Source organism: Gymnogyps californianus, chromosome 1 (genome assembly GCF_018139145.2).
Source record: "Gymnogyps californianus isolate 813 chromosome 1, ASM1813914v2, whole genome shotgun sequence".
NCBI classification, from domain to species: domain Eukaryota; kingdom Metazoa; phylum Chordata; class Aves; order Accipitriformes; family Cathartidae; genus Gymnogyps; species Gymnogyps californianus.
Genome location: NC_059471.1, coordinates 216,429,331 through 216,452,067, shown reverse-complemented (window position 1 = coordinate 216,452,067; position 22,737 = coordinate 216,429,331). Strand labels below are relative to the sequence as shown.

At 38.8% G+C, this 22,737-nt stretch overlaps 1 protein-coding gene across 3 annotated transcripts in view; it reads left to right on the top strand.

The window, feature by feature from the left end:
* The window catches only part of CHCHD3 (coiled-coil-helix-coiled-coil-helix domain containing 3), a 164,271-nt gene that overhangs the window by 26,282 nt on the left and 115,252 nt on the right, over positions 1 to 22,737 (top strand). For 2 of the 3 annotated variants that reach the window (XM_050895241.1, XM_050895240.1), the window contains exon 3: positions 3,730 to 3,814. In XM_050895241.1, coding sequence (XP_050751198.1) covers positions 3,730 to 3,814 — 85 coding nt within the window. Of the gene's footprint in view, positions 1 to 3,729; positions 3,819 to 22,737 lie in introns of all 3 variants that reach the window. The other variant, XM_050895243.1, reaches the window with a different exon arrangement.

Below are 22,737 nucleotides of genomic sequence, written 5' to 3'. Positions count from 1 at the left end.
TACTCAGGGGGGTGGTGGTGGGAATGGCTACATGAGTTTTGGCAACTGCTGTATACTTACCATCTCTAGATCATGCTTATTTTAGCAGTCTTGCACCCAACAGGTTCTAATCTTCTCCAATAGTTCAATGCCCAGCTGCCTGTTTTTAATGCTCTGTTGGCTGAGCAGAGATTAACATTTCTCTCTGATGGCATTGCTTTTATCTAGAAACAATTCCATTTTTTTTTTCTGATCCTCTTTCTAATAAATTAACTTTTCTCTTTTTAAATGGTTCTTCCCCTAGAACAAATCCCTCCTACTTGTAGAACTGCAATTTTTTTACTGAAACATCATAAAGTTCCCATTTGGGAGCTACCCAATTATATCTTACAATAATTCTATTGAATGATCTATAGTTCCACTTTTATTCCCTATTAGTATTTGGCTGATTGATGGGTAACCTAATTGATTGTTAAGGTCAGATGTCTTTATTGGCTGATGCCTGAATCTTTTCTCATTACGAGTTAAAAAAACCATTCTACTGTCTGCTACAGTTCTTGTAATCATTTTTGCAGACCAGAGCAATAAACTTCATGATGTAGATGCTGGTGAACAATATACTTACGGAACGTTTTGTGTATTCTCAGGTCCAGTATTAAAAGGACATGAAATACTGAGGTATTTGGGTTGAGCAGAACTGTAGTAAGAAACAGTTGATCATGGGTTTTCAGATTGTTCTGTGAATAAGGTAGCTGTGATGTGAAATAAATTCTTTGCTTTTATGACAGGTTAATAATTTTTAAGTGTACAAATGCAGAACCTTAACTGATCTCATTTTGGCTTGTGATACTGAGGTGTGGGGAAGATTAATGTGTGCTGCAGTACAGAAACAGAATCCTTGTGATTGCCTGGTATTCTGCTAAACTTTTTTCTCTTCTGGCAATACAGTTCACTGTGACTAGCAGATCTTTGTTTGGAAATGTACAGGTGTGCTGGAACAACTCAGTATCTTCTCATACGGACAGTGTCCTTGCATAGCCTCAGAGGAGAAAATAGTGGAGCAGAGTCAATAGTCAGTAGAGATAGTCCCAATAAAATGGGTTTTTGCTTTTTCATCCAGGGTTGGTGATAGTAATCTGTTACAAGATTCATATTTACCTCTGAATATTCACATATGTTAATATATTTTTAGTCTAGGGTCTCGCTTGCCATTCACAAGTACCCCCCACTTTCCCCAATGCAACTCTGTTTCTGTCATCTAAGTGTTTGCTGCATCTGGCAGGATGGATATTGATTCATTCTGCTTTACTTAAGATGCTTGTAACTGAATTAGTTGGCCAAGACTCCTATATAGTTGATGAAGCTGCTTCATTCATTCACAAAATTCACTACTTCAAAAGTCTACTTTAGGATGAGAAGAATTGCACACTGGACTCTATTAACCATAATGGGGACGTGGGCTAATGATGTTGGATAATATTTGCAGATAAAGCCAGCTCCTGGAGAGGAGGTCACTGAGATACGTGGCTATTTGTCACTGGCTTTTTTTATGTGTGTGTCTATTGTTTTTTTTAAATCTGATTGCTGCCTAATGTAAAACAAATAACTGGTTCCGCAAAAGGGGTACTAGAGTTGGAGGCTGTCCCAGTTTTGTCTTCTGATCACTAGGCACCCTCTAAGGCACTCTTTCTTTAGCTTTATTTGTCAAAAAAAAAAAAAAAAAGAAAAAAAAGAGGGTGTATCTGCTTAAATTAGATGGTAGCTTGGTGTTCAGAGCACTTTACTGGAGTATATATGATATGTGGACTCAAACCTGTCGGTCTTAGGAGGGTCTAAATTCCAGATGTTTCACTTTCTGGGCAAATGCTTTAACTATTAGCTTGCTATGCAAGAGAAGGCTGATGGCTTTTCCTTCTCTGCCCCAGTATCTCCACAAGTTTCTGACTGCTAACAGTTGTTGAATGCTGTCTATACGCATAAATACTTAATACAAATGCAACCTCTAAGGAGACTGCTTTTATAACTGCTTATTGTCTCGCAATTGCTTCGTGTCTTATATTGCCTGAAAATGTAGTTCTCTGGTTTTTAGCTAAGCAAGTGGTTTTGTCTTAGGGGCAAACCCCTGCTTCTGAGGGCAGATGAAGGGGTTGTATCACCTTCTGGAATTTAACATCTATATTATGCTCAAGTGATAGGCATTTTGGAGTGAGATTACATGTCTTTTAGCTCTGTGGTTCCATAGAGTGGAATCTGAGCCAGATGCTTCATATAAATAAGGGAATTATCTGTGTGCCTGTACTGGAGTATTGCAGAGCTACGGAAGTACAGCTCAGCTAGTGTAGGTGTACCTTTATTCCAGACAGGCAGGTCTAGATTAGGATTTTTATTGGAATAAACCTGGAAATAATTACTTGATTTTTTTTAATCTCTTTCTACAGCTGTACTTTATAGTTGTTTTCTTTTCCTCCTATAGGAAAACACAACTTATTGACTGTTACAAATCAAAATTTTATGCAAAGTTGACAGCTGTTCTGCTGAAGTCAGCATAACTTTGGGTTACCAAGCTACTACATTTTCCTAAATGGAAGATGTTGCTTTTTCTTACTAGATGACTGGGTATTTTAATTTTTTTTCCCTTTCTTTAGTTCCTGCTATGTATGTGTCAAGTTGTATTTGGATAGAGATTAAAACACACAAAACCATCTCCAAAGCTTTGGTGTTTTTTGTTTTTTTTGGGGTTTTTTGTTTTTGTGTGTGTGGGGTTTTTTTTAGGTTGAAACAACCTTTTTCAGTATGGTTTCTTCTGGAAGTCTATTGAAACATATTTTATTGCCACAACTTCTATTAAAGGAAGTAACAACAAACTACTTCTGAACTCCTTGGGTCGGACTTTTCAAAAGTACGCAGTTGCCTATAGATGCAGAGATGGTTAATATTGAACGGTATCAGTGTAGTAGCTTGCATGACTGAGCCCTTGGATATCAAAGAGAGTTGGGAATGGACCTGTTTTGTGTTTCAAAACCTTATTGAATGGGTATTGGTAGTCTTATAGATGTCTTTCAAGCTTGTATGATTAGTGGCTCTCATACTTTTCTACCTTTTGTGAGGAAAAGTTTATTCATACACTTCAAGAAGTGGCTTCCCTGCTTTGTCAGTTCTTAACCAGACTTTCAACTAACTCATCTGACATAATCTAAATGAAGAAAATATTCTTTCCATGCCTCCTTGTTCAAACAAAATTGGGACAATTTGAGGTAAAGTCTTTTTCCAACAATAGAAACTAGAAGTATGGATATCTAGGATGTTGTAAATGCTTTGTTGGGTAAAATATGCATCTGAAAATACTTCATTCATTACACAGGAAGATGTTTCCCTTGGTTCCATATGAATAAAAAGCAGCATTTTTATGACTTTACTATTTAGATCTCAGTCCCACCCCCCCCCCCCCGATTTTACTTCATAAAGGCATATTTCTTAAGACAAATGTATTTAATTTAACATATACTGTATGTTTTTTAATTTTTGAAAGATTCCACTAATTGAAAAGTTGTTTAATAAGAGTAATTTTTAAAGACTCTCTAGTGTTATATACTAAAATTTGAGAGGTGGTTAAACCACAAGAAAGCATGCCAACTGCTTTATAGAAAAAAGAAAATAAATAAAATAGAGCACTGTATTATGCAGCTGTTTCTGTAATTAGGAATATGTTGTGTTCAGTTAACATTTCATTTAATTTTCTTTTAATTGTAGTTAATGATGAAGAACTAAAGAAAAGAATAGCTGAAGAACTGGCATTAGAACGAGCCAGGAGAGACTCTGAAGCTCAAAAGAGAAGGTTGGTTTGTTAATAACAATATTTAAAACAAACATGTACTTAATACTTTTTACTGTTATTTATCTACTTACTATAAACAGTTGAATCTTGTGCCCCAAGACAAAATGGTAGGTAAGACCTTTGGGCGATATAGCAAGTTTTGATATTAAATACCTGTTAAAACAACAAACTAACTGAAATTTCCTTGTAAGAGCTGATACAAAATGTTGGTCTAAATCCCTCTTGACCTCCTGAGCCTGACTCTTTTTTGCAGTCTTTTAAGCTCAATCTTTGTTGATTTCTGTTGAGTCCAAGTATTCACTTTGCGGTGTAGAAATAGAAATCGCTTGAGAGCAATGCAGAGGTGGGTTACTTATAACCCCTCTGTTTGATCAAAGGGTAAATTTTAACAGCAGTAGAAATGCTAATTGTTGTTATTTGTGTGAATTCTAGATATTTCTGTGACCTCCAGTATGTTTTGGACTGCTTTAATAGTACAGCACAGTGCTTTGAAGGTACAAAGTACTGTATTAGAAGAGTTTACTAATGGAAAACCCTTTTGATATCATTTCTGTATATTGAAACATTACGTTCTTACGCATGTTTTTTCAGAGATTGTAGTTACTGTGAAGGACTGGGTAGAGTCATACAGAATGCAGCAGCAGACGTTGGGTGCAGCATTTAAAAATATACTCTGCAATGTTTAGTATGGTACTGTGGGATTATTAGCAATTAAAAAAAAATCCTGTTTGAATATGAAATCGGGTTTGGCTATATGGGGAACTCACTGGACTTGTGTGTTCATTCGTACTTTCTTTCAGTGATTTTTCCTAAATACGTATTATGACACACTGAATATAAATATTAACCTACACGTTATGCTCCATTCTGAGAATGGGAAGAAAGGCTCATTATGATGGATTTAAAAAATTAGAGTGTAATTAGTACTACTTAAACTGTCCGCATATATATCAGTTGTTTACCTACACATCAATATATTATTATTTAATTGAGTTAGGTTGATGGAGTATATAATTAGATAGGACTATATAAATGTCCCAGAAAAAACCCAGGCTTTTTTTTTTTTTTTGAATCAGCAATAAAGGAAATCAATATGTTGCAGTGAAATCTCTCCTCTTTTGAACTGGGCTTTGACAGGAAAACTTGCATTACATTTGAGCTTAATGTTGACTGCTCAAGAGTTCAGCTAAAAGTGAATACAATATGGAAATGTTTGTTTTGTAACTTCAGTATTTTGTCATTTGACACTTTTCAGTAACTTTGATTAAGTATTCCATAATTCAGTTTTCATAGGTTGTGTATTGGTCTGTGAAAGTTAGGGAGCAGATTGGCTTCTCATATACCTGATCTTCTGTTTTTTTAGGGAATAATACTGGCAGTCTTCCCTTTTGTTTGACTAAGGATTAGTGGGGAAGATGTTACATATTAAAAGGATCCTGTAAAATCTTTTCGTAGTCTTAAAATGAGGTTGAGGAATCTGTGCTTTTGAAATGTAAGCTATCAAAATAAATGATAATAAAGAATAAAATGACAAATATCAAGTCTTGTTAGCAGCTTTAATCCTCTTCTAGTTTTTTTCTTAACAATAAGCAAGGATTTTTCATTTTACTTTTTACACAGTATATACAATTATAAAACTATATTTTATCCAGAGTGTAGAGGCTCTTTTCATGTTGGATGAAACAACTTTAAAAGATGTTTACATAGCTATTACTTAAGGTCTTTATGGGCTGAATTCTGGTTGAGGTTTGTGTTTTAAAAACATTCAAGAAGTGCTGTAGCAGATGTGGAGCTGTTCTCCTCTGGATCATGTTCATAGAATCATAGAATGGTTTGGGTTGGAAGGGACCTTAAAGGTCATCTAGTTCCAACCCCCCTGCCATGGGCAGGGACACCTTCCACTAGACCAGCTTGCTCAAAGCCCCATCCAGCCTGGCCTTGAACACTGCCAGGGAGGGGGCATCCACAGCCTCTCTGGGCAACCTGTGCCAGTGCCTCACCACCCTCACAGTGAAGAACTTCTTCCTTGCATCTCATCTAAATCTGCCCTCTTTCTGTTTAAAACCATTACCCCTCATCCTATCACTACATGCCCTTGTAAAAAGTCCCTCTCCGGCTTTCCTGTAGGCCCCCTTTAGGTACTGGGAGGCTGCTGGAAGGTCTCCCCGGAGCCTTCTCTTCTCCAGGCTGAACAACCCCAACTCTCTCAGCCTGTCTTCATAGGAGAGGTGCTCCAGCCCTCTGATCATCTTTGTGGCCCTCCTCTGGACTCGCTGCAACGGGTCCGTGTCCTTCTTATGTTGGGGGCCCCAGAGCTGAATGCAGTATTCCAGGTGGGGTCTCACGAGAGCAGAGTAGAGGAGGAGAATCCCCTCCCTCGACCTGCTGGCCATGCTTCTTTTGATGCAGCCCAGGATGTGACTGGCTTTCTGGGCTGCAAGCGCACATAGCTGGCTCATATTCAGTTTTTCATCCACTAATACCCCCAAGTCCTTCTCGGCAGGGCTGCTCTCAATCCACTCCTTGCCCAGCCTGTATTTGCGCTTGGGATTGCCCTGGCCCATGTGCAGGATCTTGCACTTGGCCTTGTTGAACTTCATGAGGTTCGCAGGGGCCCACCTCTCAAGCCTCTCAAGGACCCTCTGGATGGCATCCCTTCCCTCCAGCGTGTTGACCGCACCACACAGCTTGGTGTCGTTGGCAGACTTGCTGAGGGTGCACTCAGTCCCACTGTCCATGTCGCTGACAAAGACGTTAAACAGCGCCGGTCCCAATACCGACCCCTGAGGAACGCCACTCGTCACTGCTCTCCACTCGGACATCGAGCTGTTGACCACAACTCTTTGAGTGCAACCATCCAGCCAATTCCTTATCCACCGAGTGGTCCATCTGTCAAACCCATGTCTCTCCAATTTAGAGACAAGGATGTTGTGCAGGACAGTGCCAAATGCTTTGCACAAGTCCAGGTAGATGATGTCCGTTGCTCTTCCCTTATCCACCAATGCTGTAACCCCATCGTAGAAGGCCACCAAATTTGTCAGGCATGCTTTGGCCTTAGTGAAGCCACGTTGGCTGTCACCAATCACCTCCTTATTTTCCATGTGCCTTTGCATAGTTTCTAGGAGGATCTGCTCCATGGTCTTGCCAGGCACAGAGGTGAGACTGACTGGCCTGTAGCTCCCTGGGTCTTCCTTTTTTCCCTTTTTAGAAATGGGGGTTGTGTTTCCCCTTTTCCAGTCAGGGGGAACTTCCCCGGACTGCTGTGACTTCTCAAATATGATGGGTAGTGGCTTGGCCACTTCATCTGCCGTTTCCCTCAGGACCTGTGGATGCACCTCTTCAGGTCCCATGGACCTGTGCACCTTCAGGTTCCTCAGATGGTTTTGAACCTGATCTTCTCCTACAGTGGGTGATTCTTCATTCTCCCAGTCCCTGCCTTTGCCTTCTGAATCTTGGGTGGTGTGGCCGGAGTGCTTGCCGGTGAAGACTGAGGCAAAGAAGTCGTTGAGCACCTCAGCCTTCTCCATGTCCTGGGTAACCAGGTCTCCCATTTCCTTCTGGAGAGGCCCTACATTTTTCCCTGGTCTTCCTTTTGTCACCGATGTACCTATGGAAGCTTTTCTTGTTGCCCTCAACGTCCCTGGCCAGATTTAATTCTATCAGGGCTTTAGCCTTCCTAACCTGGCTGCTCGGACAATTTCTCTGTATTCCTCCCAGGCTACCTGTCCTTGTTCTTCTGAGAATGAAGTGAACACTCCTCTGCTGATCGCTTTAAGAACAGATTTATGTTGTTCAGGTTCAGCATAGCTACCCCTCCTGTTGTGTTTTGGTTTTTTTTCCCTAGTTGAAGAAGCAATTGCTCCACAATGCAGGGGCATGAGCAGTGTTTGTGCAATGTTCTTTTTCAAGTCAGGACCCATACTTTCAGGTGAAAAAAATGCAGTCTTCTGTACAACCTCCTGTGCCAGTCTTCTGGACACTCATGCACTTATAGAGTTGGTATAATTTTTCATCATTACTGGACTTCAATTTTCAAACAAGTACATACTTAAGAGCTAGTTCGGTATTGTTCAGATAAAGTATTTTGTCTTGCATGTCTGTCTAGTGCTGAGTGTTCTAGGTAATATAAACATGAAAAGGAAAAGATTGCTTTCAACTGTAGTTATTTGTAATAAACATACAAACACATTGATGCAGTGTTGGAAAACAGAACAAAAGCTGAGTTCCCAGCTATACTATGCTTAAAACATACAACAGAAGGAAACTGTTAACAGAGAACAATGTATAGTATTCGTATGTCAGTAGTTGCATAAGAAAAAATAGTGTAATGCAGGTTTCATAACTTAGATGAAAGGATGCAGTGTACAAATGCACTGGTGCTGTCGAAGGCCAGTTGGACTGAGGCGTGATGGTGTCTCATGTCTCTGAACAGCAACGTGCAGAGCTGTGATCACTGGCTCTCTCAGCACCAATGTCAGGCTCTTTGATAGCAAAATGAATATAATGAGGCCTGACCCCCTGAAGACAGGATTTGAAATTTTATCTAGGAAAAAACAGTTTAAGTGCTGGACTTCTACTTTTTTTTTTTTTTTCTTTTTGGAAATGGTGTGGTAGGGGTATAAGCCTGTCATTAGTGAATGTAACTGGTATCCTAATATTCAAAACTACTTGACCTTGCACTTCTGATCTATTAACAATTTAATTTGATAATGCACTACTTTTCTTTGCTGACAGTCTTTTAAGACACATGCCGATGGTATGTGACACAAAATTAAAGATCTCTTATTTCTGCATTCGTTTTGAGATTTTTTTACCATAGATAGTGTATTTTGCATGTGTACATTTTCATTCGTTTCTCAAAAACATGGTTTTTCCAATCTTTAAGTGAAACAACATTTAAACATAAATATCTGAAACTTCAACTGTTTGTTGTGTCCGATTCGAACTAATAGCTAATTTCAGTACTGTTCCTGTATGCAGTGTATGACCACGTTTTGATCTGATTGTGAGATGTATTTTACTCATTTCAGACTGTGAAGGAAATTTTAGTTTTAACGTGCTATATAATTTATTTGTTCACACATACATACACAGTACAGATGGACTACTCTTACTATGTAAAGTTAAAATCTGTGCTTATTTCTGGGATTAGAGCTAAAGGCTGACTTTTTAAATTGTATTTTAATGCTGTCAGTGCACTCACAATACATGAATTACACAGCTCCTGTTTAAAGGGACTTTTAATAGTTACACATACGGTAGTGACTTCAACTTGCCGTTAGAACATGTGTCCAAAATAGTATGCCCACTGGTCTTTCATGTTATTTCTGTATGCTTCTTCGCGTATGTTTTATCTTTTTTTTTTTGAGTGATTGAATATGATTACAAACCTGTATGTTTCTTTGCTGAGAATATGAAGCTTGCCTAACCTTTTGGCTATATGAGAGTAGGATGAAAACCAGGAGGCTCCTTGGGAACTTAAATTTCCCCGCAAATAATGATGAACCTTTATAGGATTTTCTTCCCACAGAATTTCATAGCCCATATAGAGGTTGTGGAAACATTGGAAGTTGATCCGAAGGTTAATAGCTACCATCATGAGAAACTGTGTGGCTTCTAGTCCACTGATGGAAATTTGAGCATTACCAATGGCTGAATTCCCCCATGTTTGACTGTCCTGGGCCAGGACACTGCCTCAGGTCACTTACTGTTTTTGCAGTCCAACTACTGGACGAACATTCCTGGAAGTGCTTTAATAAAGCTGCCTTTTGGCTGATTGTCCACTGGGAATATACCTACTTATTCGGATAGACTGGATGAATGCAGTTGCTGTGTATAGAAGGTTTTTTTTTTTTTCTTTCCATCATCTTAGGAGGAAGCAACATTTATTCTCTCAGAAATGAGCAGAGTTGTACATGAAGGAAAAGTGTCTACTTGTATTGTGTCTTATATTTTCTCATGTATCTGCTGGCTAGTGTTGGAGATGGGTTATATGGGTACGTTGGACCTTTGGTCTGACTGGTGTAGGTATTGTTGTGCTCTCCAACCAGTTGTGGAAAAAGAGGAATGTGTTAACTCTGTCTTGTGTTTCCTAATAAAATCATATTGACCACAAACCCCACTGAAGGGCCAAAGTTGGCTCTAGTTTACTTCTGCTTTTACTCAGACCAACTATTGTTTCTCACTTTGGTTTTTGAACATTTGAAACATTTCATCTTAAAAGTATTTTAATTTAGAAAAGTTAAATTGATTATTGTTTGATTGCAACAGAATTTGCAGTGACTGCATTAGTAAATGTGACCAGTTAATGTGTCAGAGCTACAATCTTATGATAATACTCAAGGTAACATACAGGTTGTAAGACTGTCAGAATTGTAGCAGTAATACTATTATTGTTACAGTTAGTAATACTAGAGATCTTCTTTATGCTCTGAACAGAAGTAAGAGGAAAGGGTAATGTGGCCTTTCCCCCTAGAGAAAATATAGCTTTAGTATTCCTGTAGTCTGTTTTCCATTTCATGTCAGTACCTACCAGTACCATCCAAAAATATTCCTTATTCTTGTAGTGTTACAGAGAGACTCCACTCATTATAAGGTTTCGTATTTACTGACAACAGAGTGCAAGTTTGTACCTTAGTGGTTCAACAAACCACACACATTTCATTACTTTCAGCATCTTTGAAAGGCTTTCTGGTGTGATTTTTGTTACTGCCTCTAGTATGTATGGTCTCTTCAGACCTACTGAAGAAGCAGGCTTTTGCCCCCTGTGAAGTACATGCCAAAACCGCTGTTCCACAACTCCGGAAGAAAAGACTCTAAAAGATGAGAGAATAGGCACAAGAACTTCAGTTTGACAGTAGTGACAGGTAATAAATGATAATTGTTGCCATAGTTTCTTTTTTTATAAAGTTCTTAACTTATTTTTCAGTGTCATAATAGAAAGAGATGCAGAGTTTGTGAAACTAGTTATTTGTGATGACATGAAATAATACAAAATATGACAATGAAACTTCTGAATCCTTTAGCTGTTTGGATTTCTTCCTGAGGTATAGTCTTATAAATGTAGATCATTACACTATGTCTTGTCACAGCTGTTGAACTCTTTTATTTTAATAATTTTGTTGATGTTGGTGATGAGAGACTCTGAAATAGCTGCTCCTACTGAAGTAATTGGAAGCATTTCTTCTGATAGCACAGAGGTGGCCGGCACCATACCAGATGGTGCCATGGCTCATGAACTTCAGCAGTGAGAAGCTGCTTCTGGTCAGCGAGGTGTATCTGCTCCATAGAGTTCTGCGTAGAAATCTGCACAACTCAGTGGACCAGTAGGTATGTTCTGGGACAGTATGACAGTAGTAAACTAGCACTAGGGATCACAAAATGCATGTTTGGAATAAAGAGAAGTGGTATTAGGCTAAAGGGGTTTATTGCCAAGAAATAAACTTTATCAAGTATGAGATTTTTCCAGTTTTAACTGTTGTGTCTCAAGGTCTGTCTGGCTTGCTCTAGTTTGCCTCTTACTGCCAGGACATGATACTAGAACTGTTGTACTGTCCCTGTTAACTGGGGTGTCTGAATCTAAATATGTACTAATAACTTGATTTTTACCTCTTCTCTGCTTATTCTGGACAAGCTCAGCAAATATTTAGCACTTTTCCTAATTTCCCAAGAAGTCAATGAGTAAAAATCTTTAATGTTATGGCTCTGGAGAACAGGCATGGGGGAATTAGGTGATTTCCCTTCTCCTTCCATCTTTAATTTCTAAACTGAATGGAAGTTTATCTACTATATACACTAACTTTGTTCTTGAATATAAAACTATCCATTTGTTAGTCCACTGTACTGTACTGATGGTGCTCGATAAATCTTCTTGTTTGTAAAGAGTTTGCATTATGAAAGGCATACGCAGAAGAAAAGATACTTTGAAAAAGCAAAAGTGAACAACAACTTTTATCATCAGCATAATGATAAAACTTTAGCCACTGTCAACCTCATCAGACTGCTGGATTCCTCCACTGAGATATATACAAAACAATACTTAAGAGGCAAATGAAAGATGTGATTTCCCATAGAAATTGAACATTCATGAATGATTACTTACCTTTTTTTTTTTCCCCCTTGAAAATCAGGGAAATTTCAGTCTTTTTTTATTTTGCTAATTATTTAGCTTAGGCTAATTATATTTGTGGCTTTTCAGTCTCTTTTGCTTGGCAAGTGTTTCCTAGCTTCCACTTTTTTTTTAATATGATTTGGTACATGGCAAATAATTCATTACATGTAGAATGAGGTGTTTTTGCAAAATGCTGTGCATGACAGTCCCTTCAACATTGCAGAAAGTTTATTTTGTTCAAGTCTTCAACATATACATGCATGTAACTTTTTGTTAGTATGCCACATATATGTCTCTGTGCAGCTTGCTGATGTATGACTGTCTCAAGAGACCCAGATGATTGTTTTGCCTATGCTTATTTGTGCTTGAATTCTCCTGTATCGTATCTCCTGTGATTCCAGCAGTTGTTTCTTAGAGGGAAAAGTACTACTGTAAGTAGGAATTTTAAAGCAGGGAAAGGCTTAAAAGTAGCCTTTTGTTTGGTTTGGTGGCTCTTCGGTAGCTCTCTTGCTAGGTCTGCTCTAAAATTGTTTAAGGCATGACAAAGGTAGAAAATTATCAGAGCTAACTAGTGCTGAGCATTGTGCAACTGTTGCTCAAAATCTTAAAAAGGATCCTGATGTATGTAGAAGTTACATAGTGTATCTTAAATCTTTTTAAAAATGTCTGTTTAGACAACCTCAACCCTGCAAGATTACTGCTGTTTAAATTAAGATCATGGACATAGGTTAACTTAGTTTGAGGAACATGCTTGAACTTCTCCAAGTGACTTCATTTGCAGCTGAGTGGGACACATTCCTGGGATCCCTTGTGAAGGGAATTGGATAGGTGGTAACTGTCAGTGGATGGGAAATGGTGGGTATCTGGAGATTAATGATTTTAACGAGCTGATCCAGAAGAGAACTATTGCCTGCAGCCTAAGGAGGGTTTCTGTGTCTCCTAACTACCTTGTAGTATAGGTACAAGCCTGCATTTTCTTTTGTAGTCTTAGTCCTTGTCCAGCTTTCTGGGCCTGCTAGTGGTTGCCTGTTGGGATCCCCATTATCCCTTCCTTGTATTGGCTTCTGCTTATTTTCAGGTATGGTCACCAAAAAGCCAATTGGCAGAACAAGACAGACATGGACCTGTTTGAGCAGGTCCAGAGGAGGCCACAAAAATGGTCAGAGGGCTGGAGCACCTCTGCTATGAAGAAAGGTTGAGAGAGTTGGGGTTGTTTAGCCTGGAGAAGAGAAGGCTCCAGGGAGACCTTATTGTGATCTTTCAATATGTAAAGGGGGCTTATAAGAAAGACAGAGAAAGACTTTTTACCAGGGCCTGTAGAGACAGGACAAGGGGCAATAGTTTTAAACTGAGAGAGGGAAGGTTTAGATTGGATATAAGGAAGAAATGTTTTACGATGAGGGTGGTGAGACAGTGGAACAGGTTGCCCAGGGGAGCTGTGGATGACCCATCCCTGGAAACATTCAAGGTGAGGTTGGAGGTGGCTCTGAGCAACCTGATCAAGTGCAAGATGTCCCTGCCCATGGCAGGCGGGTTGGACTAGATGACCTTTAAAGGTCCCTTCCAACCCAAACCATCCTGTGATTCTATAATGGCTTTTGGTAACTCTTAGATTTTGCTATGTTTTGACTATCTAGTCTCCCATAATGACTTTAGTAACTTTTGTCTTGAAAGCCACATGAAAAATGCTGTTCTTGAGTAATATAGATGACAGATTTTCAAATATTCCCTGGTAATGAATTGCTGGAGTCTGTTCTACTTGGCTACCTGGGCTCCATATGGTGTGGCATTTTATCTGTCATTAGCTGGATAACTTATTGCAACCTCTGTGTTTCTAAACATCCTCATCTGTTTAAAGAAACTCTTTCTAAACTCTAAATCAGCTTTTAAAAATATGTACGCACTGGTGCACGAAGGTGGCTCTCAGTGGTAGGTTATTAGATTGCAGCCATTAGCTGCTTCATATGTTTTTTCATCGTCATTGTGCTTGGGGGAGGGTCCCTATATAACTGCAATTCACTTTAGGGTTTAATTGATACTCTGATGTGTCTGAGTGCTCCCCCCCGAACTTGTTTTGTCATGTCTCAGCATTACATGGCATGTATGGCAAGCTCTTAGTAAACTTCTTGGAATAGACAGCTTTTGCAGAAGAGAACAACAAATTCACTAGCGAAAATGTAAAGTGAAAGAAGAATGAAGAACAATATTAGAGAAGAACCCTTTGGGGAACTACGCACCAAAAATGTTATATTAAAATCAATACTGGGGCTTGACCTTTCTGTGCTACTGTATATTTTAAAGCTTACTATTGATTTCTGTTTTAATAACATGTTTATTCTAGTTTACTGGCATAGGTCTGGAGAACATAAGGAAAAAATAAAATGATTGATTTATTTACAATATTCATTCTATATTTTACTGAGGTAAATTTATGAAGAGCATATTAATGTATCGTCAATTCATATGGGTAGTGCACTAAATATGGTGAAAACTTTTTTGAAGTAGATTTATTTTCTTCCTAAATTATTATATTTTCCCAGGTAATTAGCTATGTTGAATTGGGAGACTGGCTTTTTCTTGCAGTGTTTTTCTCACGGGGGACAAAAAGCTACTTTGTTTGAAAATAGTTGTAATCTAGCCTTCTGCCACAGGGACCTCTTGATAGTGTTTAGATTGAGTGTGAAAACAGTCAGGAAAACTACATCTTCTTTACTGCTGACAGTAGGATAGAAAGCTGGAAATACTTTGAAGCAGTAAAAGTGATTATAACTGTTTTGACTTCTGATAGGCCAAGAATAAGAGTTTAATATCTTCTGGCATAATTGACCATACTGTTTTTAAAAAAGAGCTGAAGATATTACCCAATTGATAATCACATTTAGGAATGCAAGAATAGGTGCAGCAGACTTGCACCAAAGCTTGCCTCCTCTGGTCATCCTTTCTCTGACAAGGTTTCCATGAAGTAAGTGTTGCAGAGAGAGATTCAAGGAATATTTAAAAATATAATTGAGAGAATCTGCTTTTAGAGGGAAGTTTCTTTGTTACCGTTGTCATTCCTGGGAGGAAAAAAGAAGTTACACGCTCTTGAGTGAAAAGGTATACTTTTGAAGTAAAGGTCTGTTGTCAGTACTGCCACATTTATGTAGCCTGTGGATAATTATTCTATCTTTGTTAATACACCTTTATACAGTATGACTTGTCTTCCATAAATGCTGGGAAGCTTAACCTTTTTCCAGTATGACATTTAGTGCATCAGAAAAAAACCTGGCTATTGATTTGAGAGAGCAAAACTTGGATATTTTATAGTGATAAACAGGACTTTGGAAGATAAGTCATAAATTGCATATAAACTGGAAAGAAGGGCTAATGTGACATCTGGTAAAGGCTTCCCATCTCTGAATGTGACAAGTACGTGTAAATGACTCTCTCCTTCTGTATCTGAAGATGTATAGTTGGTAGAGAGAGGACTTAAAATAGTAATTGGGTAAGATTGCAGAGAAGGCTTTTCTGGAGTATAAAATCAGATAATGTTAGGCAATAGTGAGGGGCTATTCATTTACCAAAACAAAACGTTCAAGTTCGGTGTGTATAACTGATTTTATAAAAAATATAAAAAAAGTAAAACCGATTTCCTTTGGTGAGTGTGCAAAAGGCCACTTCAGCCTCAGGATTGGGGAACACGCATGGAGACAGCAGCGAGTTTTGGCATTGCTTCCACAGGTTGAGTTCCTCCTATTCCCCCTTCCTAGTCATGCCCTCTCAAACTTTTTATTTCTGCGCTCACAGCAGAAGTTTCCCTCGTCTGATCTCACACACAGAAAGATTTAGAAGTGAATTTATTCTTCAACAGCTACAGTATTACTGAGGTCTGGAGGATTATGGGATAATACTGCTCTGTCACAGGAAAAGAGGGAATGAGGAGGGTCAGGCTGGGTCAAGACTGTCCCTCTGCAGGCAAGGGAAGAAGCCAAGATTAAGTGTGAAGACATTTTGGGTTCAAGCAGAGATTTACCTATAAAACAAGTACTGTGGTCAGGTGAGCTGTTGTAACTGATGCCTGTTTGGACAGCCATCTGTTGAAAAGATGATTCTCTTACGGAAGCATAAGTCACCTTCTGAATGGGGTTGCATTGTATCCTTTTTAAAACCATAAAAGTTTAGCGCGCGATCTTACCTGCAAAATGCCAAGGAAGCATGGAAATGTTTGCAACCATGCTGCTTATGAGGTTGAGGGTTTGGAAATATCATGCTATCTTAGAAGCCTGTTTTACTTCCCTTATTGTTTTCTGGGAAGAAAAAACAGTATTTGGCAATTGTAGAGTTACTCTCCAAGATTTCTGTTACTGGTCTGACTCTCCATTAATACCATTATGTCTAGTTCTCAGTATATACAGAGATGAATCTTGGAGACAGGAAGTGGAAATTGGAGAAAGCAGTGCTATAATTCACTCCTACCTTTATAAACCCCAATTTTCAAGGGATTATCTTTCACTTCGATTTTAAAACTTGGCATCTCAACTGACAACTTGTATACCAAGCTTCATCTTGATAAGTTTATTTCTAGGAGAGATGGGAAAATGACTTGAAGCCAGTGAGTTTATTTGGAGAGAGCATCAACAAAAATAATACTGCTTCATAGTTTTAGATTCAAGTAGGGGGGAGGGAAACTATTTCCCCCTGGCAATTTTAAACAAACCTTTGCTTTCAAACCACTGAGCTCTTTCATTTTGAAAAGTAGCAAATGAGTAGGCATAGTGAAGAAACAGTTACAAAATTTCTTCTTTTTATGATTTTTAACTGTCACTTCATTTTAACGGATAATTAATGTTGTCGTAACTTCATGACTGCCTTTGCAGATCCCAGGAGGAATGATATTAAGTTCGAAAGTAATTTCAAGTGCAGTTATGTGGATATCTGGAAAAGCCTTAGCTAAATACATATACAAATTATGTAAAACAGTTTTACTATTCTGACTTAGGTTCTCTGCATGCCTCTGGCATAAAGGTAGAAATTTGTTCATCTATTCTGTCTTTATATAATACTGATCTGTATGCACATATTTTAAAAACAGCTTTATGAAGTATAATTAAAAAATCCCCTCAAACAACCTTCCCTCCCTCTTACTCACTGTCCATCTTCTCAACACCCAACACCCCCCCAAATCCCCTCCCAACTCAAGTATCTTAATAAGGAAAGTCAATTCACCCATCTTCTATAGGGTATGAGCAGCCATCAGGCTGACAAGAGTCAGTGTCCATATCGCAATGCGTATTAACAAGCTGTCCGTGGAAGTATTGTTGATAAATTGAAGAGCTGTATGTAATTACGAGTTTTGAAATTAGTGTCTTTGATCTTTTGATCAAGGACTGGCACATAAAATAACATGGCCATTAGCAAAGATTTTTTCAATTGACAGATGTTATGCTGAGGCTGGAAGGCAGCTGGAAAAAGGAAATGAATGAATATGTTCAACTGAATGTTATTACTTGGACCCATTGTTATGGGTGATTTGAGAAGTATAGCATTTGAAGGGGGGGGTAATTGAGAGAATGGAAAGAAATGGTTAAGTGAGGCAAGGTGGACCATAGTCTTAACCAAGATAATTTGTATTAAGTTCAGTGTTTTCTTGGACTGGATAACAGACTTCAGCCTAAAGAAAGAGTAAAGCAAAGCACTTGATACCTTGCCGTCCTTGTTACTACTATGGGACATGTCCAAAACTAATGTAAGAATTGTAAGACAATTTGGGACTGACCAAAGACAAACGTGTAATGGGATGTATGGGAGGGAGGAGTTAACGTTATGGAAAAAGTTTACTTGCTGCTTAGGGATCAGTTTTGGAATCACTATCACTTTTATGTTTTCAGTAATATATATAACGAATGATGCGATAATTTATCTGCCTGTATGGCCAACATTAAGGAGGAACAGGTCACCATGAGGAAGAAGTGGATATGGAATAAAGTAGTGGAGTTCTTGTTAAGATTAATAATATGAAGTGCAAGCATAGGAAAGTAACAGTAATATAGTGTAAGACGGTAGGAAAATCTCGCTGAGATTACTATATGCAGTTTGAAGTAGATAGGCCAAAAACCCCCGACATGGAGCAGATACTGTTCATATTTGTTTTCATTGTATTAATCTGCAAGTTCCAGAGATGCCGCTAGCTCTCATCAGAGGACAAAAAGACCTTCCCAACCCATATCCTGAGTGTGTAACTTGGCCTCTTTCTTTTCCTCTTCCTCCTTCTCATTTATTTTAACTTCACTCTGAGCTGTTTGAGGTGGCCTGGCTTCTGTGTTATAACTGTGGTAATCAGCCGGGATGATTTCAGTAGTACTGGCAAGTGCCTGGTTGCACTTTGCTTATGCAGTAAGGGGGAAGCCAGTCACTAGGTCTGGAGTACATTGAGTTAGGTTTGGAGGACTCTCCTTTGCGCCAGCTGGTGTATAGGACAAGTTGTGTTACTCAGAAGCCTTTGATGGAGCAGGGATTGTAAGCATTATTGGTACCTTTGATCTCTTCTCTCTTCCTACATGCACCATAATCATGAGAGCTCTTGATCACGTGTAGTGAATTTGTCAAAGAATTTTGGTTGTGCATGTTGTGGTCTGTAAAGTAGATAGCAATTTGGATCCGTGTAGTCACATTTGAATGGTTTTGGACTAAGTACTCACGAAGTGATCACAAATCTGGGTTTGATGACCTACATGTTCCTTTTTTGACTTTATAGTCCCATATTTTTAAAGCTTTAGCATTTTTTATTTGCCTTGCTTCTCTTCTGTTAGAATCATAGAATCATTTAGGTTGGAAAAGACCTTTAAGATCGAGTCCAACCGCAGACCTAACACTGCTAAGTCCACCACTAAACCATGTCCCCAAGCGCCATGTCTACATGTCTTTTGAATACCTCCAGGGATGCTGACTCAGCCACTTCCCTGGGCAGCCTGTTCCAATGCTCTATAACCCTTTCGGTGAAGAAATTTTTCCTAATATCCAATCTAAACCTCCCCTGGCGCAACTTGAGGCCATTTCCTCTTGTCCTATAGCTTGTTACTTGGGAGAAGACACCGACTCTCACCTCGCTACAACCTCCTTTCAGGTAGCTGTAGAGAGCAAGAAGGTCTCCCCTCAGCCTCCTTTTCTCCAGGCTAAACAACCCCAGTTCCCTCAGCCGCTCCTCACAGGACTTGTTCTCCAGACCCTTCACCAGCTTCGTTGCCCTTCTTTGGACACGCTCCAGCACCTCAAGGTCTTTCTTGTAGTGAGGGGCCCAAAACTGAACACAGTGTTCGAGGTGCGGCCTCACCAGGGCCGAGTACAGGGAGACAACCACTTCCCTGGTCCTGCTGGCCACGCTATTTCTGGTACAAGCCAGGATGCTATTGGCCGCCTTGGCCACCCAGGCACACTGCTGGCTCATATTCAGCCGGCTGTAGACCAACACCCCCAGGTCTTTTTCTGTTGGCCAGCTTTCCAGCCACTCTTCCCCAAGCCTGTGGCGTTGCATGGGGTTGTTGTGACCCAAGTGCAGGACCCGGCGCTTAGCCTTGTTGAACCTCATACAGTTGGCCTCGGCCCATCGATCCAGCCTGGCCAGATCCCTCTGTAGAGCCTTCCTACCCTCAAGCAGATCAACACTGCCGCCCAGCTTGGTGTCATCTACAAACTTACTGAGGGTGCACTCAATCCTTTTGTCCAGATCATTGATAAAGATATTAAACAGAACTGGCCCCAGTACTGAGCCCTGGGGAACACCACTTGTGACCAGCCACCAGCTGGATTTAACTCCCTTCACCACCACTCTTTGGGCCTGGCCATCCAGCCAGTTTTTTACCCAACGAACAGTACGCCCATCCAAGCCATGAGCAGCCAGTTTCTCCAGGAGAATGCTGTGGGAAGATGTCCTTTCACCAGTCCTAATTCTCTTGTACTTAATGGAAGATTTGTTCAGTATGTAGATGTCTGAAAAACCACTTGGGTAGAACATAAGTTCAGGAAAGTTATATTCCAGTCTTAAATTTAGAAGAGTTTTCTGCTTTCCCATAGATGATTTCTAGTAATGTTTCAGGTTCTCCCTCCTGCCCCCCCCACAGGGCAATGCACTGTTTAAAATTCAATTCACATAAAAGTTTGCCAAAAGAACAAAGTAAATTAGAGAAAAAAAAAAATTTACATTTTGCCTATTTGGGACATGTGGGCAATATGAGTGCAAAAAAAATTGAAGGCGATATGTGTCTTATATCATGGCTTTGCGGTGCAGAAAAATGATATTTTCTGGTAACGTTTGCATAATGTGAAATACAGGGTTTAGAAATGGAATTTTAGGACAGATTTTTAAAGAATGTGGTTGCTACTAATGTTAGGAATAGCCCCCTTCACCTGTAATATGCAAAGTCTTATGTGAATAGAGAATAATTTTCTTAATGTGTAAATAGTGCTAGGAAGTCACTTCAATTTAGAAGAACTTTTTTGTTGTCATTCTGAGACTTTTGTCAAGAAAGACATCGCCTTTCAGATAATTTGTTTCTATATCTAAGTCCTTAACTATGTTTTGCAGAGGCAGATGAACTTTAGATAATCTATCTGACTTTACAGGCAGGTGAGTAATCAGTTACTAGAAATTGAGTAGGAGAAATATCCATTTCACACTTCTCAGACCTCAGTTCAGGTTAAAGTTGTTTTCTTGGTGTCTCTCACATCTTTTCAAATTCCTTGTCAGCTACAGTGATTTTTCAACCACAGCTTTCTATGGCACATTGAACGTGCACTCATTAAATATTGAAACTCAGTACTCGGAAGCATTATTCATTCATTAATATTGCATCATGGCCTAAACTGAATTGTTCAAAACATTTTTGGATGTTATGCAAGTCTGTCAGAATGCATTAACAAACTTGATTGTGTCAAACTAAGCAAAAAAACCTGATGAATAGTTTCCACTGTAAACACATTGTACTCTTATTTTTAGTCAGTGTAAGCTTTTTGAGTTGGGGGGTTATCATATAGAAATGGAAGTGTTCGGAGATCATGGAAGATGAAGAAAGCTGGGTAAAATTAACATTAATTAAAAAACCCCCCTCATTTTAAGAAAGCATACAGATTGATTTTTTTGATGCTGAGATGTTTTAGTTTTATGTCTCCTCACATGGAGTCATATTTAAGGATCATTTCCAACTTTAAAGACTAATACCTCTTTAGATTTTTCCACACTTTATACAGAAGAGGAGAGGATGATTTTCCTGATAGTGGACTTAGAAACAGGAAATATTTTGATTTTGGTTGGTTGGAGGTAATGAAAAATGACACAGTTCATGCTTTGGACTTGAATGAGTTTATCTTGGCTCACCGCAGATCCATCAGATTGTGCAGCCTGGAGACTGTGATAAAGATACAACAACTGGCAAGTAATCATTTCCCTGAAGAGTAACGAAAAGAAAATGTTTAATCTTTGATAGCGTAATAAATTTTCAATGTCCGGAAATAAGGGCTGAAAATGATATATCGCTGTATTTGCTTTTAATGTGGTATTGTTTACCAATTTTAGATTTCCTAGGGATTCTTGATTAATTTAGAATAAAGCGTGTAGCGGCCATCAAAGCACAAAACTAAAAATTTTTTTTAACATTTCTCAGTGTGTTCCTGTCGTCTGTGAATTAAAAGGTGCTTTTTTGTTAATGATAAACTCTAAGATCTGCAGGTGTTTTTCAAGAATGACAGAAATGGATATTTTGAAGTAAACAATAGAGTGAATTCTTCTGGATTGAGAATTAAATTATTCATCTTGTTAGTGTGGCTAACATGGTTCATGCTGTGCAAGATTACAGTACCGTGTCATAAGTTCACGTGGTAAAATTAACAATTTTCTTCTCTTGAACTCATTTGAAAAATGGATCTGAAAAGGGTGGAAGTTTTTTTTCAGAGTGCAGCAAAGTTTTATCATGCCATTTTTTTTGAATCTATTTTTGTATTTCTTAAGAGACACAGAAAACAGATAGCTTGTCCTATCAGAGATGCTTTCTTGTTTGTTCTTAAATTTCTAATTCTGTTGCACAGTAATTGGAGAGTGGAGCTAGCTGCGTATTTTGACTTCACTTATTTTGTTGGACCCGATATGATAGTTGTCAGTTATTAATTTTAAGTCATTACTTAATTGAGGAAAAATTTTTGTTATTATTTTGTTTTGTATTATTTTGTTGTTGTTATTATTTAATACTAGTTTGATCTGAATAGAAATAATTACTTTAGACTGATATATATAAAAAATATAAAATTCTGAAAACCTAAAGAGCAACTTTCTACATAAATTTTTAAATACAGATGTATTCAATCTATTTATTCCTTAATATGCATTAATTTAGGCAAATTTACTTTTCCTCTACTGTCAACTGCAGTAAATGGCCAAGATGAACCAAGCAATTGAGATTATTATTACTTGGTTTTTTTTCGTGGTGCTTGTGATGGTCAACTGTAATTGAAGAGACTGTTGTGTGCTAGCTGGGTGCTCTCACCTGTAGCCTGTTCGTTCGGTGACAATGTGTGGTACAGCAACACTGCCATGATATTTCAGCTGTTCTTTGTTCAAGTCGGGGCTAAATCAGTACTGCTAGCTTGGGGAGATGCCATAATTGAATTAATTTGGGCTCTTCCATACCTGCAGAGAAAGAGGTTTTCCTCCCAGAGATGTGGGGTAAGCATTTCAGCCTGTCTCAGATAATGCTCTGAAACGTTTGGTGTACTCACACGTGGATTCTCTTTTACTTAATCTTGCATGTAGTGTGTTCATCGGTAGTTCAAAAGCTGTGTAATAACA